The sequence below is a fragment of the Equus caballus genome, chromosome 10 (genome assembly GCF_041296265.1).
Source record: "Equus caballus isolate H_3958 breed thoroughbred chromosome 10, TB-T2T, whole genome shotgun sequence".
Classification (NCBI taxonomy): domain Eukaryota; kingdom Metazoa; phylum Chordata; class Mammalia; order Perissodactyla; family Equidae; genus Equus; species Equus caballus.
In genome coordinates, this window is record NC_091693.1 from 67,220,177 (window position 1) to 67,238,066 (window position 17,890).

Genomic DNA, 17,890 nt, shown 5'->3' on the forward strand with positions numbered 1-17,890 from the left:
CTTTTCATCGTAGAAAATATATCAAATTATAGAAAAGAACATGAAGGAAATGAAAATTACCTGTATTAGCTCCATCTAAGTTAAGTTCTCTAGATATTTCGATATATCTTTAAATATGAGATTTCAAAGTTTAGTCCGTGTGTGTGTGTGTGTGTGTGTGTGTAAGTCTAATCCAAATAGAGCAACACAGACTAGCAGCACCAAGCAGTATGTTTAATGATGTGTAATGCCTTTGGTTAAATCCCTTGTACACACACAGATATGCACACATGGAGCCAACATGTGGCTATTGTTAATGATTGAAAGTTGTGATTTTATCAAAGTCTTGCATTAAATTTATATTTTTGTGTGTTGTTTTTTCCCCAGCTATGGGAGGTTTATGGAGACAGGCGCTGTCTGCGAACATTTATTGGTAATGCTTCTTTTTTCTCTGGCTATAGATCTGTTTGGAAAGACTTTTTAAACTAAGATAACATCGTTGACAGCGATTTTACTACACTCATGTGAAGGAAGGTCTTCTTAGACTTGAGCTGGGTCTTGCAGGGGGAGACTTACTCATACTCCCAGGTGGCTGTGTGAATGGTGGTGCCACTCACCAAGAGAGGGAGTGTAAGAGGATCAGGAAGTTTCAGACTCATTGAATTTGAGCTGCCTTTGGGATATTGAGATGAAAATGTCCAGTAAGCAATTAGATTGCCAAATGTTAAGCTTTGAAGAAGGGTTGGGAATTGGCAACTAAAGCATGTAAAAGGATGAGATTGAGAGAACTCCTAAAGGAAAGAAGAGGCCAAAGAGAGGACAGCTTTGTGGCAGATGAGCCTTTTCGGTAGAGAATACTTTGTTGTCTTTGTCGGATTTCGTGTGAAGGCTAGTTACATTTCTGAACTTAACTGTACCACATTGGAACACTATTTGTGTGCATCGTAGTGCCTCTGTTTTTAGATTCAAGCAGGAGTCCACTCTGCAGGGCTTTGTTATGATCTTAGGACCTCACTGCACAAATAAATACTGCCCGAGACGCTGTAGCCGCCTCCAGGAAGCCTTGTGCGGAGGCTCTCAGCAGGTCCAGGGGAACAAAATGTCTGCTGCAGATGGAGTGGATTTGATTCCCGTCTGTCTCCCCTGCACTGGCAGACAGTTTTTCAGTGGAAAACTGAAAATTTCCTACTTAGGAAGATGATAGCAGCTCTGACCAGGACTCCTGCTATAGAAAAGAAGGCCTCATTGCCATGGCACATACTGCCTGACTAGAGGTGAGGTGGTTCAGGGCTGCTGTGTGCGGTGGACAATTTGTGCCATGCCCATTTTCTATAATTGTACTCGGTAGTGTCAGTCATGGTGGGGTGGTAAAAAATAGAAAAGTTTTTGCTTTCATTTAACCACGTTTTATATGTCCCTGTAGCTTTGAAAAGCCCACCCTGGTTGCCTAGTGGTTAAGGTTCCGTGTTCTGTCTGCCATGGCCCAAGATCATTTCCGGTCAGGGAACCACACACCACCTGTCTGTTGATTGTCATACTGTGGCACTGCGTGTTGATGTGATGCTCAAAGCTGGCATGTCAAATACCTGCAGGGTCATCCATGGTAGACAGGTTTCCGTGAAGCTCCCAGACTAAGACAGACTGGGAAGGACTTGGCCACCCACTTCCAGAAAAATTGACCATGAAAACCCTGTGAATAGCAGCAGAGCATTGTCTGATATAGTACTAGAAGGTGAGAGGATGGCGCAAAAAGAGGGGCAGTTCTGGTTCTGCTCTGCTGTACAGAGTCACAAGGAGTCAGAATCCACTCGACAGCACTAACAGCAACAAAACCTTTCAACAGAGTCGATTGGTCTGGCAAGATTGATTTCCAAGAAAAGCACCTTAAAGTTAATTTATTGTCAAAATGCCATCTTAAAACAAAATAGAAGTTAATGTTTGTTTTCAAAAAGGCTTAGTCTCTGAGATTCTAAATCCATTTCTATGAAATTTAGTAATGTAAGAAAAGAAATATGTAGTTATTGAACAAGGGCTAAAATTTCATGAACTTTAGGTTCAGGGCACCTTGTTTTCATTTCCAGCTTGGTGAGTAACCTGAGTGAACCTCCAAAATGTCACTAGTCATTTCTTTCATTGGCAGTAATTGGCCTATTATGTTTCCTTAAATTCTTGGCTGTTTAGTCATCAGTTGTATGTATTACATATTAAGAGATTGCCATGACAGACTTTCAGAAGAAGATATTAGATCTTTTCTCTTGGTCTTACCTAACGTTATGCATTGGAATCACCTGAGCAGCCTTTTGAAGGGAGTGTGGGGAGAGCACCTCCATTCCCAAGCACACACATCACTCATTCTAAGTCAGTAAATCGGGACAGGGTTCTGGTGATTTTGACTCAGTGAGTGGCTTGAAACCATTGTTTCATGCTGTTTCTCTTCTATTTTAAGAGAAGATACTTCACCTCAACTCCCCTTCTGTTGTCTCTGCCTTTAGGTCACAGTAAAGCTGTGAGGGACATCTGCTTTAATACTGCAGGGACACAGTTCCTCAGCGCAGCTTACGACAGGTATCTGAAGCTCTGGGACACTGAGACAGGTAAGAGCTCACATACTCATATGTATTTATCTTTAAATTAGCATTTATAAATGAAACAATGTGGGTGGTCCTCTGTGGCAAAATGGTAGCTTTAACTGCTGGTTCTCATACCATTGACTATCAGCTAATATCACAAAATGTAGAGTTGAAACTCAGCTATATAAGGAGGCTCTTTCACTATGAAACTTTGTTTCCACCAAATATGATTTATGAAGCAAACATGTTGATACACAAGCAAATTTGGAATCTTCCATAGACCATTTAATTGATCTTTTTGTTCCCCTACATCACCTGGCATACTGCATTGTGCTTGGTAGAAGCACAATAAATGTCTGATGAACAGAATTAAATTTGATTGCCCAAATTGATTAAACTGTAAATCTGAAGTTCCATGGGCCAATTGGTTTTCCACAGTCACAGACATATTAATTGCATCAGTACATTGTGGCTAATATACTTTTATATAGAAAATCATCTTTCATCTTGCTGAGTTTTAAGATGAGGAAATTGAGGCTTAAAGAGGTAACTTTCCCAGGGTCACGTAACTAGTAAATAGCCAAATTGGGTTCAAACCCAGGTCACTCATGCCAAAGCCCATTCCCTCAGCCTCTTCAGTAGTGCTCCTCAGCTCTGGCTGCACACTGTAATCACGTGGAGGGCTTTATCTTTTCTGCAGTTGATGACACTGATTTACTTCTGAAAAAATTATTTTTAACCATTAAAAATCCCTGAAAAGAAAACAATGTCATTTACAGTAAAGAATAAGCAGGCTGTCCTTCCTCAAAATGTGTTAAGCAGATGATCTCTGGATCTTAATCTTTAAGTGGTTAAATTTATTTTACCTACTTTGACTTGGGTCTTTGGTTTTAGGACAGTGTATATCAAGATTTACAAATCGAAAAGTACCCTACTGTGTCAAATTTAATCCTGATGAAGATAAGCAAAATCTCTTTGTGGCTGGGATGTCTGATAAAAAGATTGTGCAAGTAAGTCTTCTCACAATATTTTCATTAAGATTCCTGAGCTTTATGTTATATCAGGATGGAGCAAGGAATATTAGCTTGTTTAATGTTTGTTACTTTTAGGGACTGCTGATGCCCTATTCTTAGTAGAAAACAGTGAAGTCATGAAAACATGATGTTGGAGACCTTTTCCTTCTCCCCTTTCTGTAATTATGACTTTGTTCATTTTCTTAAATCTGCTCCACTTCTGACGTTACCTCTTCTTTTGTTTGATATACAGTGGGACATTCGAAGTGGAGAAATTGTGCAGGAATATGATCGGCATTTGGGAGCTGTCAACACCATTGTTTTTGTTGATGAAAATAGGAGATTTGTGAGCACATCTGATGATAAGAGCCTAAGAGTTTGGGAATGGTGAGTTTCTATCAGTAGAAAATCTGATTTATATAAGGCAAGCAATTTATAAATTTGTAACCAAAGGCAAAGGCTGATAATATACAACCATTTGAATATTTTCACAACTGTGATCTCTGGCTTGCCAGTCAAACTGTCTTAACTATTTAAATACCCAGAATATGGGAATAAAAATTTAAACATGCTACCTTTCATCGTCTTTGGATAGTCTGTCTAGAGGATATGTATTTTGAGTCATTTTCTTCAAGTGGTGAGAAGTTCATATTGTGTGCTGTTTTACGTTCTTTGTTAGGGATCTTACTTGTCTTTGCAAATGCCTGATGAGAAGTGGGAGCCAGAAATGTATAGACTATATTGGTTACAATAGGGATTCAGCATAAGAGCCTGGCCTCAGAACCAACTCAGAGAAAATACTGAAAAATCTCTTAGTTGGTTTTTTTTGAGGAAGATTAGCCCTGAGCTAACATCTGCTACCAATCCTCCTCTTTTTGCTGAGGAAGACTGGCCCTGAGCTAACATCCCTGCCCGTCTTCCTCTGCTTTCTATGTGGGATGCCTGCCACAGCATCGCTTTGGTAAGTGGTGCGTAGGTCCACACCCAGGATCCAAACTGGCAAACCCCAGGCCACTGAAGCAGAACGAGCAAACTTAACCGCTGCACCACAGGGCCAGCCCCACTCTTACTTTTTTAAATGACTGCATTAGGATTATTCAGTACTGAAAACTGCCCCATATCATGACCCCTGCATCCTACCATTCATAGCCTGTAATGGTAGGAAACAAATGTTTTACTTGTAGAATATAATCAGAATATATTGGTTAGTTGTGCTTTCCTAGAGGAAAAAAAAAAAAAACACTTTTATAAAGTGAAGAAATACTAAAGTTGGTTTCACCAAGGATCATAGATCATGTTTTATAATTTACAAAGAAATGCATAGTAATCTTTTTGTTAAAATGAATGTTTGGTTGGAACCTCTCTTGTGTTTTAGTCAGTGATGGAGCACAGCTCAACCGTGGGTGCAGCCTTGCAGGGACTAGAGAGTGTGCCTTCCCACCCCCAGCACTTGTTCTGCTCTAGGAAGTGGGAAGCCTTGAACTACAGCCAGTAGTTTCCTCCTAAAACTGAGTCCCTTTGGGGAGGTGAGCAGGTTCCTAACCATTTTTAGGGCAATTTGGATAATTGAAGATTTAATGTAATTTAACTGTAGTTTCTCCCACACTCACCACCAGTACACCCCTTCAGATTACCCCCAATTAAGGAAGAGATGACTGTACTTTTTATTTAGTCTTAGCGTCATCCTTAAGGTCCATGATTGGAGACTATCTTATAACTGAGATCTTTCTTACTTCAGAAATGATGTCACATGCAGAGAATCTGACGTGAACACTAAGTTTTGTATGAGCCACCTTAGATCATTTTCATGATACTCCAGAGAATAAACATACATGTCCTTGTTTTGTTTATATATTTTAACAGTTTGATTGTACTTAAACTTTCAAATGTTTCTGTCTTCAGATGATATTTCAGCTCCATTTTAAAATATGCAGTTGTATAAAAGAAATTGGTAAATATTTAAATAATGCACCAATTACAGGGCTTTAAGAACACGTGTGTGTGTGTGTGTGTGTGTGTGTGTGTGTGTGTGTGTTCTAAAATAGAGCATTGGTCAGCAAAATATTTTCATTAGATTAAGGGGTGATGTTAGCATGTTTCTTTTTTTTTCCTTCTCAGAGCTTAAGAAATACTCTTAAGAGTCATAATACTGTTTTATTATAAGTGATGACATCCTTTAGATTTCAATTTAATCCTCACTTGCTATTGGAGCGTTCCCAGCCAATCCTCTCGTGAGGATAGCTGCCTCTTCTCTATCATCCCCCACAGTCTTTTGCTTCCCACAGCTTTTTAGTGCTTGCTTATTTGTCCCTCTTCTCTGACAAGTTCTTAACCATGAGAGAAAGAAGTGTGTCAGTCATGCTCTCCATCTGTCCCCAGCACCAGCACAGTACCTGGCTTGTAGTGTGCACTGAATATCTAAGGAAATCATTGTCGCCATAATTATGAATGATGCTACATTTGTTGAACCCTTTCTATCTGCCAGGCATGCTAAGCATTTTGTGTGAACTATTTCATTTCATGTCATAGTTTTGTTTGTTATTCCTGTTTTATAAATAAGGAAACTAAGATAGGTTAAATAATTTGCCCGAGGTTTAACAAGACATGAAAGGCCCAAAATTCAGACTCGGATCAAACTGATTCCAAAGCTTGAGTTCTTTTTTTTCCCCCAGCTTTATTGAGGTATGATTGCCAAATAAAATTATAATATATTTAAAGTATACAACATAATGATTTGATATACATTGAGAAAAGATTCCCACCATGAGTTAACACTTTCATCAGCTCACATATTTACCTTTTGTTGTTGTTTAGTGAGAACACTTAAGTTCTACTCTCTTAGCAAATTTCAATTATATAATACAGTATTATCAACCATAGTCACTATGTTATACTTTAAATCCCCAGACCTTATTCATCATACAGCTAAATTTGTACCCTTTTACTGGCCTCGCCCTATTTCCCCACCCTCTCAGGCCCAGGCAACCATCATTCTACTCTCTGTTTCTATGAATTTGACCTTTTTTTTTCAATTGCATATGTAAGTGATACCGTACAGTATTTGTCTTTGTCTGGCTTATTTCACTTAGCATAAAGCCCTCCAGGTTCATCCATGTTGTCGCAAATGGCAGCATTCCTTCTTTATTCCCTTGTGTATATAAATACCACATTTTCTTTATCCATTCATCCATCAGTGGACACTTGGTTGTTTCCATACCTTGGCTATTGTGAATAATGCTGCATTGAAAATGAGAGTACAGATATCTCTTTGAGATAGTGATTTCGTCTCCTTTGGATATAGATCCAGAAGTAGGACTGATAGATCATATGGTAGATCTATTTTTAATTTCAAGAAGAACTTCCATACTTCCATAGTGGCTGCACCAGTTTACATTCCTGCAACAATGCACAAGGGTTCCTTTTTCTCCACATCCTCACCAGCATTTATCATCTCTTGTCTTTTTGATGATAGCTATCCTAACAAGTGTGAGGTGATATCTCATTGCGGTTTTGATTTGCATTTCCCTGATGATTAGTGATGTTGAGCACTTTTTCATGTACCCATTGGCCATTTTTTGTCTTCTATGGGAAAGTCTCTATTCAGGCCCTTTGCCAATTTTTTAATTGAGTTATTTGGTTTTTTGCTGGTGAGTTATATGAATTCCTTGTATATTTTGGATATTGACCCCATCGGGTATGTGGTTTGCGAATATCTTCTCCCATTCCCTAGGTTACCTTTTCATTTCATTGATGGTTTTCTTTGCTGTACAGAGCTTTTTATTTTGAGGTAGTCCCACTGGTTTATTTTTGTGTTTGTTGCTTTTGCTTAAGCTGTCAAACCCAAAAAATCATTGCCAAGCCCAATGTCCAGGAGCTTATCCCCTGTGTTTTCTTCAGGAGTTTTACAGTTTCAGGTCTTATGTTCAAGTCTTTAGTCCATTTTGAGGTGATTTCTGTGTATGGTGTAAGATAGGGGTCCACTTGCATTCTTTTGCATGTGGATATCAAGTTTTCCCAACACTGTTTATTGAAGAGACTGTCCTTTCTCCATTGTATATTCTTGGCGCCTTTGTTGAAAATTAATTGACTATATATGCATGGGTTCATTTCTGGGCTCTCCATTCTCTTGCATTTGATCTATGTGTCTGTTTTTATGCCAATACCATACTGTTTTGATTACTATAGCTTTGTAATATGGTTTGAAATCAGGCAGCCTGATGCCTCCAGCTTTGTTCTTTCTCAGGATTGCTTTGGCTAGTCAGAGTCTTGTAGTTCTCTATGAATTTAAGGATTGTTTGTTCCATTTCTGTGAAAAATGCCATTGGAATTTTGGTAGGTGTTGCATTGAATCTGTAGATCACTATGGGTGGTGTGGACGTTTTACCAACAGTAAGTCTGCCAATCCCTGAACACAGAATATCTTTCCATTTATTTATGTCTTCTTTAGTTTCCTTCATTGGTGTTTCATAATTTTCAGTGTACAGATCTTTCACCTTCTTGGTTAAATTTATTCCCAGGTATTTTATTGTTTCTGATGCTATTGTGAATGGACCTGTTTTCTTAATTTCTTTTTCCAGTAGTTCATTATTAGTGTATAGAAACACAACTGATTTTTGTATATTGATTTCGTATCCTGCAGCTTTACTGACTTCATTAGCTCTAACAGTTTTTTGATGGAGTCTTTTGCATTTTCAACATATAGTATAGTTTCATGTCATCTGCAAATAGGGACAGTTTTACCTTTTCCTTTCCAGTTTGGATACTTTTTCTTTCTTTTTCTTGCCTAATTGCTCCGCCCAGGACTTCTAGTACTATGTTGACTACAAGTGGCGAATGTGGACACCCTTGTGTTGTTCCTGATCTTAAAGGAAAAGCTCTACTATACAAGCTAAGACTATTATACAATTTTAAAGGAGAATAAGAGATTATAATTAGATATTCAGCAGCCTTGGGTATTCTAATCGGCTAAATTGATGAGATGTCATAGACATGTTTTCTCCCAAAGGTATTTATTTTGTTAAAATATTTTTGAAAGAAAATTTTACAGAAGTTGACACTACTATTTATCTTTTAGCTTTAAAATTTCGTAGCTTTTTGTTAGGGTTTTTTCAATGATTTCATTTCCAGACTGAAGATTGTTTGTTAGATATAAGTTACTAGCTTATTATACTGAATTACATTTTCTAATTAGAAAACATTGTTGTGTTTATTAAATATAACTATGCCTAGCAGGCATTTTTACTAGAAATAATGAAGTTCACAGAGTGTTCAAATTCATTTCTTGTTCTAGAGCTCATTGTACCAAGAGTCCTTGAAATAAGGGATCTGTTTAAAATCTTTGGTTTACTTTTAGTAACACAGTGCTTGATATGGGCCTGAACTATGGTTAATTTAATTTAGAAAGTGTTCTTATGTTTTAATCCATGTTATAAAATTATTAGCCACTAATAATAAATAGGAGGAGGGAAAAACAGTTGAACCTTTTTCAAATTGAGACTCTTTTCAGTATATTTGCGTCACTCTGAATGTCAGTTCTCATTGGTACCTTAGAGATGTAAAGGTTTGGAGATCTGATAAATGGTACTATTCCCAGGATATACCCGAAATTTTTTTCCTCTAACCAAGACCCTGATAGAAGTTTTTTCTAATCATTTGTTCCTTCTTCTGGATGGATGGATATATGGATAGAGAAAATCCTTACTTAAAGACTAATAATTATTATTATTATTACATTATTAATTAATTAGATAATAAATTGCTAATTGATTAATTTATTATTATTATTTTCCAATTGATCAAAGTACTGGACTTGAACCATAGTTTGAAATTGAAATTGCTGCTTTATATTCTGTGTTATTTATCAGATTACATTTCCCACACATTACTCTGTAAAAAACATTTCTGGTCTCTAATGAAAAGCAACAAGATCAAAATCCTTCAGAATTACTAAAGAATTTTTTATCACGAAGAATATTAAAAATGAAAAGGCACTTAGAACCTTTGATGGTTCTAGATTTAAGCGACTAGTGTTAGATTTTTGTTGTTTTTGTTTATTCCTCTGTGTCACTCACATGAGAATTTCTGTAATGCTTTTTCTCCTGCACCATACAAATTTGGAATACTTTACATGTAAACTGAAAACAGAAGATGGCCAGGTACCAAGCATTTATCTCCCTTACCCCTCCAGAAATCTCATTATTTCTAGATGGGCTCAACCTGCTTGCCACTCCCTTTACAGCTTTGCCTACCATCCACCTGCATTGCTGAAGACTCTTTAGCACTCTCACCTGCTTGCAGAGTAACAAGATTGACTGGCAGGTAAAATAAGAATACTTCCCTGTAGGCTTGCCTCAGACATCTTGCTACTGCCTACCATGGTACGTTTTTAGATGAGCTCATTATTAAAGAACTTCCAGTAACAGATTTTGTAACATGAAGGTCAAAGTGTAAATCAGCTAGAGCTTGAAAACTAAATCACTGACACTGTTATAATTGTCATGGAAAGTCATTTGTGAAGTAAAAGATTTATAATCAATAGAATGTCATTTTGTGATTGTCCTTCCTCTGGGAAGTTTCATGAAAAATTTATTAAATATATGATTTCAAGAGTATCTCTTTTGTTTCAGAGATAATTATTCTGAAAGTGCTTTTTAAAATTACTTACTCTGATATGCTATTTTTAACTTTTAGGGATATCCCTGTGGATTTCAAGTATATAGCAGAACCCAGTATGCACTCAATGCCCGCAGTGACTTTGTCTCCAAATGGTGAGTTAGTAGATAGCATGTGTTTCTAAATGAGCTTCGAGGACACGGTGTGATTTCTGTATTCAAAGAACCTTGGCCATTCCCTCCTAGGGGAGGTCTGTCTGTGTGCCATACTTATATAAGGAAATCTTTCCAATGTTAGAAATAATCACTGGTTTGCATATGTGAGCCACCTCACCCATTCTCTTGTTTTTGGAAAAAATAAAAATAAAAGAAACAATGATTTGCAACTAACATGACTGAGCATCTAAGGATTTCCATCTGAGAATCAGGGGGCTTTTTTGTTAATAATTCTCCTTCGAACAGAATCATGTTCAACATCTCATTTAGTAATTTACTGGGAGCTCTTTTTCATTCAGGAGATAGAAAATTTTGGTCTGATTCCCCATAATGAGAACACCTTAGCACTTAGTATAAAAGATTTTCTCAGGCAAAAAGAAAAGAGAGAAATCTATTTAATACTGTTTTCTATTCAATAAACTGTTGCCTTTTAAGTACAAGGTAATTCATACTGCAGATATATTGACAGTATACTGATACGATTATAGCTCTGCATGAGGGTATTAAAGTGGAGGATCTCATGTTTGGGCAGTATTGTCGTCAAAGCCAATAAACTCACGTAGCTACTGTAAGGCTAGAGCAAGGAAGAGGAGGCAACAAGTAGTTGGCTCTTCCATCAGGGCATCTGCCACAGGCAAATTGGTGATCATTTGCTAAATGCCCTGATTTTTATGAGAAGAACAACCTAACTGGGTCCTATTTTGATAATCACCCTATTGTATACTTTGTCACATTTGCCGTCATGCATCTACCTTTCATGTAGTATATTTTTAAATCATCCATTACAAATACTGTGCCCATCTTGAACAAGGCCATTTACCCACTCAGACTATGAGCATTGTTAGGATCATCCCCTTGGTTAATAATGTCTGTAAGTATATAGGATGCAAGAAGATACTGTAGTTTAGGTGCTAGGGGCCATCGTGAATCCTGGGTAGATAAAGACAGTGTGGCCTTCCAGCAACACTTACTACAATTTTTTTAATCATCTCTTTTTTTCATACAGTTTTATTTAATAATCCTAGGTTTTCTCACCTAAAGTTAATCTTTTTTTCCCCATAATTAACATCGGTAAGTCTCTTTCTCCCCATGGTCCTATTGTCTATACTTAGTACAAATTAATTTCATTTCATAAAATTTTAGTTTAGTTCTATTAGTGCTAAACTCAGAATTTCCGTATGTCCTTATTTAAACAAACAAAAAAAAGCTTTTATATAGAGAGTACTCCATGACATATGCTTGTATGAGCAAAATTCACTACTCTATATATAATAGAGTATATATAGGGACCCATTTGTAATACTTCGTAGATGGTATGGTAAATTCATTTTCCTATTATTATAAAGTAGTTGAGATCAAAATATTAATGACTGAACACATTTAAAATAAAGTCTTTTTAAAATTTTCAGTCTTTCTCTAAAATGTCTCATTTATTGAATTTACAGGGAAATGGCTAGCATGCCAATCAATGGACAACCAAATCTTAATTTTTGGAGCACAGAACAGATTTAGATTAAATAAGAAAAAAATCTTTAAGGGCCATATGGTAGCAGGCTATGCTTGTCAGGTGGACTTTTCCCCAGACATGAGGTAAGTTTAAATCTTCTCATGTACTCTCATATTCAAATATGATAATATAAACTATTGTTGTACAAATAACACCACTTTACAAATCACTTTCACATATGTAATTGTATGAGAACTGTGCAGACTGTCAAAATACCAGACAAAAAGGCAAAAACAAGTTATGAAAACTACATTTTGCGTTTTTAAGTTCTTGTATCTCCTTATATATGATTTCAAGAGACCTTGCTTGGTGCTGTGCCCTTTAACTAAATAATAAATCCCTTGCTATATAGGCAGTGCCTTATTTTCTCTCTGCTTTTCTAAGCAAGGCTAGCAGGACTGTAATCACTATGTGACTGTGATTGAGTGAACACCAGAAGACTTCGTTCTGTATGCAGTGTTGACGTTAACAGCTTCACTATAGCTTTTCCCTGCTGACACCTCAAATCCAGCTTCAGAATATTTTTAGGTCACACTAGATTTGTGAAGCCCTGGAGTCTTTCTAAGAGTGAACTCTGCATTCATTCCCCCTTTCTAAGCTAAAACATCTAAGTAGAAGTAGTTCAGAAATTCCTGTGACCTACTAAGTTTAGCCTGTTAATTGGGCCTTAGACTCCTACCTCTGAGTCAGTCTTAGACGTATTCAAAAGATGCTGAAGCCAAAAAATTATGATGAAGGTGGTAGAGCCTAATACAGTAGTATAGATCTGAACGTGTTTGCTGGCTCTGTGTGAAATTGGTTTCTACATTGTTTCTGAGTATCTAGAGTAATTGTAATACTGTATTCATTGTGGTCCCTGGGTCTCCCAATCTTCCAAGTTAAAAATAAATTTACTCAATGGGGAGGGTTTTAGGTAGAAGTTTAAATTATAGACTACTTTATGCTCTGCCTTGTTTTTCTCACTGAGTAGTGTATATTCTCATTGATTTTTTTTTTTATGTTAAGGTGAAAAAGATAAACTCTTTCTCTGTTCCTCATTCATTTTACCAGTTTAAGATGTGTGAATAATTTGAACTTATTTTTTCTTCCCATTGTAGTTATGTGATTTCAGGAGATGGAAATGGAAAATTAAATATCTGGGACTGGAAGACCACAAAACTCTACAGCCGGTTTAAAGCTCATGATAAAGTGTGTATCGGTGCAGTGTGGCATCCTCACGAAACCTCCAAAGTCATCACGTGTGGTTGGGATGGCCTCATTAAACTGTGGGATTAACCTCATTAATCCCTAAACTATCTAGGATCATTTTTGATCCAGTATCATATTTATATTTAATTATTAAATGTGTTGGATGACGACTTGATTTACAGATTATGATTTCCTTACATGGCCTTATAAAGTTGACCCACTGTTTAAAAAAATGTCCTTTGCAAATTTGGCTTATATCATTTCATTGCTAACTTCACTTTATACAGAGAGTGACTATTGACTTTCTAATTGACAAGTAGTTATTGTTGGCAGGCAGTTTGGGTTGACCCCCATGACATACTGAAAGAATCCCTAGTAGATCTGGGGATCTATCTGAAGGAGATAATATAATTAAAGACAGATAACTCAGAAGGGTACCGTGTACTTACTGCTTCAACAGAAAGGGAAGTAAGGAGCAGGGATGATGTAATTAAATGTGAATCTGAAAGAAGGATAAAACCACCCACAATTTCTGTTCGCATTATTTTCAGTGGGTCGAGTTCTAATCTTTCGGATTCAGGAGTTCCACTATTTTTTACGACATGTGTTGTGTATTTTTAGTTGTAAGCCAGCAATCTTCTCTAACTGCAGCATTCCTCTAATTATTAAACGATGTAAAATAAAAATCAGTCCAGAGTTCTTTCGTTGACTTTCTTCCTGATCAGTATGACAAGACTGGTACAATCAGAGAATTATGTTATTTTTGAAGATGGAACTCAAAAGAATGAGTCAAGACTTTGAATTTTATTAGTATTTACTGTCAGTAAGGACCTGGCTACACTTTCAGAAATCAGGGTCTCCTAGGTCATTGCTTCACAGATGTTACTACTGAAATACTCCTCATAGGAGATAGGGTGTGAGGGCATAGTCCAAAATGTCAACTTGTCATTTCTTTGAAGTTGTATGTTTTATCTTTAAAATTATTCTGATTTTGCTTGCGAGTATGTTTGACAGAACTTTTTAAGATTAGAAAGGTTTTCAACTTCTTTCCAAATCTTTGAGTAAAATTGACACTCCAGGAAGATGGTTAGGGTTCCCCGGTTTGAGAAACAGTGACTGTGGTTGGTTAAAAAAGAAAAAGTTTAAAAACTTCAAATTGTGAAATCAGGATTACTCTTGAATATAGTAGCTAATAGCACTTTAGTTTGACAAGCCATTTCTCCTGTTTTATTACAAATCTGTATTAGATGTTTGAATGTGATTTGAAACATTTTGGCACATGCTAAAAAAAAGATTGGTTCATAGTGCTCAGAATGCTGACTTGGAGACCAGAATCATGTTGAGTGTTGATATCCTAAGGGCATTAGCACCGAGTCCTGTGCTATCAATAGCAGTTGCTGCTTCTTGCCCTTAGAACTTCCATTTTTAAAAATTAAAATTAAAAAAAAGAAAAGCGTGATAGAGATGACCAGGCACTATAGCCACATATAAATAAATTTCAAATAAGAAAATAGAAAAAGAATAAAAGTGATAGAGATATATTTTTGGACACACAGGCACTCAAATAAGAATACAGTGCCTAGCTGCTGCCCCTTCTGTATCTGCCAGGAAGGGTGGCTGCCACTTCCTGAAGAGGAAAGAATTCAGACAAGACCTCTTTATTTCCAACCACGGGTTTTAATAAATGTGAATTACTGAAATGTGATGGGACAAAAAGAATTAATCATACATTTAAACTATCTTGCTCAGCACCAGTATTGTGTATGTTACAAATCATAATTTCTAAATCTCGGTTTATTTTGTTGTGTTTTTGACTGTTTCTAAACTAACTGTATATAAAAATTCTCTTTTTTTAAAAGATCATATTTTTAAATAAAGCATTTTTGTAGAAAGTATTATCAGAATTTTTGGTTCTTTAGTCTTCTTTTAAGTTTCAACTCTGTTGAGACACTAGATGAAACCATTTGCAGATTTTCAATGCGTCATTTTGATTTTATGGGGAGAAGTGATGCTTTAGAGGGGAGTATGGTGTATGAATGGGTTTATTCTAATTAAATAATAAAAATAGAGGGCATGGCCCTCAGAGCACACAGATTAAGTTTATCACATTCCATATTTTTTCACTTGGCGTTGGCACTGAGTCATGATTGTAGCCATTTTAGAATACATGAATGAGTGAGGGTTTTTTCCAGCATAAAAAAGTCTCAAGGTCATGTTGTTACTGGAATTAAGTGGTTATCCTCTGTCTTCCTTTGCTTCACTGCAACCTTTTTGTCACACCCAGGACAGATTTACTTCCTAACAGAATACAAATGATGCTTTAGTGAAAGTTTTAATCAGATGAATATTTAAATGTTGAAGCACAAGCTGGGACTATTTTGTCCTAAATAAGGAGACGGTTTTAAGATAAGGAACAGGGAGTGGCATCAAACAGGCACTTCTTTAAGTGGAAAAGTGTCGAGTGATTCTTGAGGAAGCATTGTGAGGCCAGTTGATGTCCTTAGCATGTTTATCAATTACCTGGAAGAAAACATTGGCAGTGAAATATCAAACCCTTGGATGGCAGCTGTAAGGCCTGCAACCAGCAATAATTATAGACACTCTCCTTGAAGAACAGTGTTTCTCAGAGTGTGGCCTGAGAAACAGCTGCATTAGAATCACCTGGAGATGGTGTGGCTTACTGAGATACAGAATCTAGAAGAAAGTAGAGTGTAGTTGGGGGAGCCATAATGAATTCACCTGTGGGGAAGGGAAGTGTGACGTGCCATCCAGACCAAGATATCCATCAGCAGTCTTAAATTTGGGTCTCAAAGTGAGGCCTAGGGAACACTGATGCTGTATATCATCAGAGATGCTTGTTTTTCACATTCTGACATCTCTGAAATAGGGCTACATCATAAAATCAATGATGTGTCATAGTTTAATTGGCAGCATTCTTTCTTCCTTAGTGGATCATGAAATAATTGATGAAATGCAGTATAAACAAGGCAAGTACCAAGGGACCTAAGAATGAGAAGAGAAGATCCAGTGGAAAGAAGGTTCTATCACAGCACACTTGGTTCAAAGTTCATGTTATCAAATGTTTATTTGACCATTGCCTAAATAAAATGAACTAACAGAAGATTGTAATTAAAAAATATATATATATATATTTTTTTTTTTTTTTTCTGGATCAAAGTCGGCACTTTTAGCAAGGTCCCCAGATGATACACACACTAAGGATGAGAACCAATGAAGTAGAATTATCTTTAATGCATGTAAACTGAGAAAGTTAGCTAACCAAAAATTTATACATCTATGTGTGCATATGTGTGTTTGTGCATATATGTGTGTATATACATTTTATGTATTTATATGTATACCTTCCATGTTCATAGTCACTTTAATAATTGTGGAAACAACTTTCTCAACCTAAACACTGCAATTTTATGTGGAACTTAAGGGGAAAGAAGTCACGACTTGCAGCCAGAATCCTTGGAGTGGCTTTATTTTTGGTGACAAAGAAGGAGATAACTCCATTGCTTGCACAGCTTCCTGTAAGTGCAGTGGCTGTCTTCAGATGAAATTTTTAGCTCCCCTCACCCTACTCTCCAGCCTTCAGCATTTGAGATCTGAGGGACTAACTCAAGTCTCAAACATCTTTGATTTAAGTGTATGTTCTAGCATAGTGCTAATCTTCCAATTCACTTTACAGAAATATGTGAGCCATTTTGTAATTTTTAATTTTCTAATGGCCACATTAAAGAAAACCTAGGGGATACTAATTTTAATTATATATTTTACTTAACATAATATATCCAAAGTATTATTTCTGCATTCAATTATTTTTAAAATTAATATCTTACTTTTCTCATACTAAGTCTTTGAAATCTGGTATATATTTTGCTTAACAGCACATCTCAATTCAGACACTAAATTTTCATCGAATATTTTCTCTCTTTAATACAAAGTAGATTTACATGCCCACATTGTTCCAAACATACCTAAGAGTTTCCTAATAATTGAATCAAGTATAAAGTTTTTTAAATTTAAATTAGTTAAGAGGAAATATCATTTAAAATTCCATCCCTCAGTCACACCAGCCACATTCTAAGTGCTCAATAGCCGCATGTGGCTCATGGCTGCCATATTGCACATACAGTTCTAGTACCACTTTTTAGACAGTGGCTCAGATATTCAACTTTACTGCTTTCATCTGAAAGGCATTCTAAGGTTCAAACTACTCAGAGTATCTCATGCAAAGAATATAAATGTTCATATTTTTCTGTGCTACATTTTTGGTAGTTTCCTCAGGTTTATCTTCCAATTCACTTTATAAACTCTTCAGCTGTGTCTAATCTGTTTGATCCATTAAACTTAGTCCAATGACTATTTTCCCTTTATGGAAGGTCTATTTGTACTTTTCTATATCTACCTGTTCTTCATATGTCTTATTTTCTTATGGTTTCTGTATCGTCTTTTATGCCTTTAATCATTTTAAACAATTTACATTATACTTTTTTAAGATTGTTATTTTGTGATCTCAAGTTCTTGGGCTGAAAATCCCAGTGTATATTGTGTCTGTTAACTCTGCCTCATGGGGGGCCGTTTCCTCGTCAGTTGTAATTTTTTATTAGTCTTGTTTTTTTGAGGAAATCTGTTGTTGCCTGAGTTGAAGAGTCCCTTCAGAGTGGGTATACGTTTGTTTCTGCCATGTACCCTGAGGTATCACCCCCTGGAACCGGTTTTTTAATCTCCATTTCTCAGCTTACGGTTTGCCTCCCCATGTAATTAGTATAAAGTCAGTTCCCTAAATAGTCTGGAGTC

The 17,890-nt window shown here is 36.4% G+C and overlaps 2 protein-coding genes across 7 annotated transcripts in view; one reads left to right on the forward strand and one right to left on the reverse strand.

Annotated features, from left to right (window-relative positions):
* Positions 1-14,979, forward strand: part of CDC40 (cell division cycle 40) — a 48,423-nt gene extending 33,444 nt beyond the window's left edge. For all 3 annotated transcript variants that reach the window (XM_070223639.1, XM_070223638.1, XM_001916126.6), the window contains exons 10-16: positions 367-412; positions 2,472-2,573; positions 3,444-3,559; positions 3,816-3,949; positions 10,253-10,329; positions 11,835-11,979; positions 12,994-14,979. In XM_070223639.1, the coding sequence (XP_070079740.1) occupies positions 367-412; positions 2,472-2,573; positions 3,444-3,559; positions 3,816-3,949; positions 10,253-10,329; positions 11,835-11,979; positions 12,994-13,171 (798 nt within the window). In that variant the 3' untranslated portion in view covers positions 13,172-14,979. The remainder of the gene's footprint in view (positions 1-366; positions 413-2,471; positions 2,574-3,443; positions 3,560-3,815; positions 3,950-10,252; positions 10,330-11,834; positions 11,980-12,993) is intronic.
* The window catches only part of METTL24 (methyltransferase like 24), a 124,134-nt gene that overhangs the window by 10,215 nt on the left and 96,029 nt on the right, over positions 1-17,890 (reverse strand). The window contains exon 7 of one of the 4 annotated variants that reach the window (XM_070223653.1): positions 14,770-15,604. The exons of 2 other annotated variants lie outside the window; for them this stretch is intronic. In XM_070223653.1, the coding sequence (XP_070079754.1) occupies positions 15,527-15,604 (78 nt within the window). In that variant the 3' untranslated portion in view covers positions 14,770-15,526. Of the gene's footprint in view, positions 1-14,769; positions 15,605-17,890 lie in introns of those variants that run through there. One more of the 4 variants, XM_070223658.1, reaches the window with a different exon arrangement.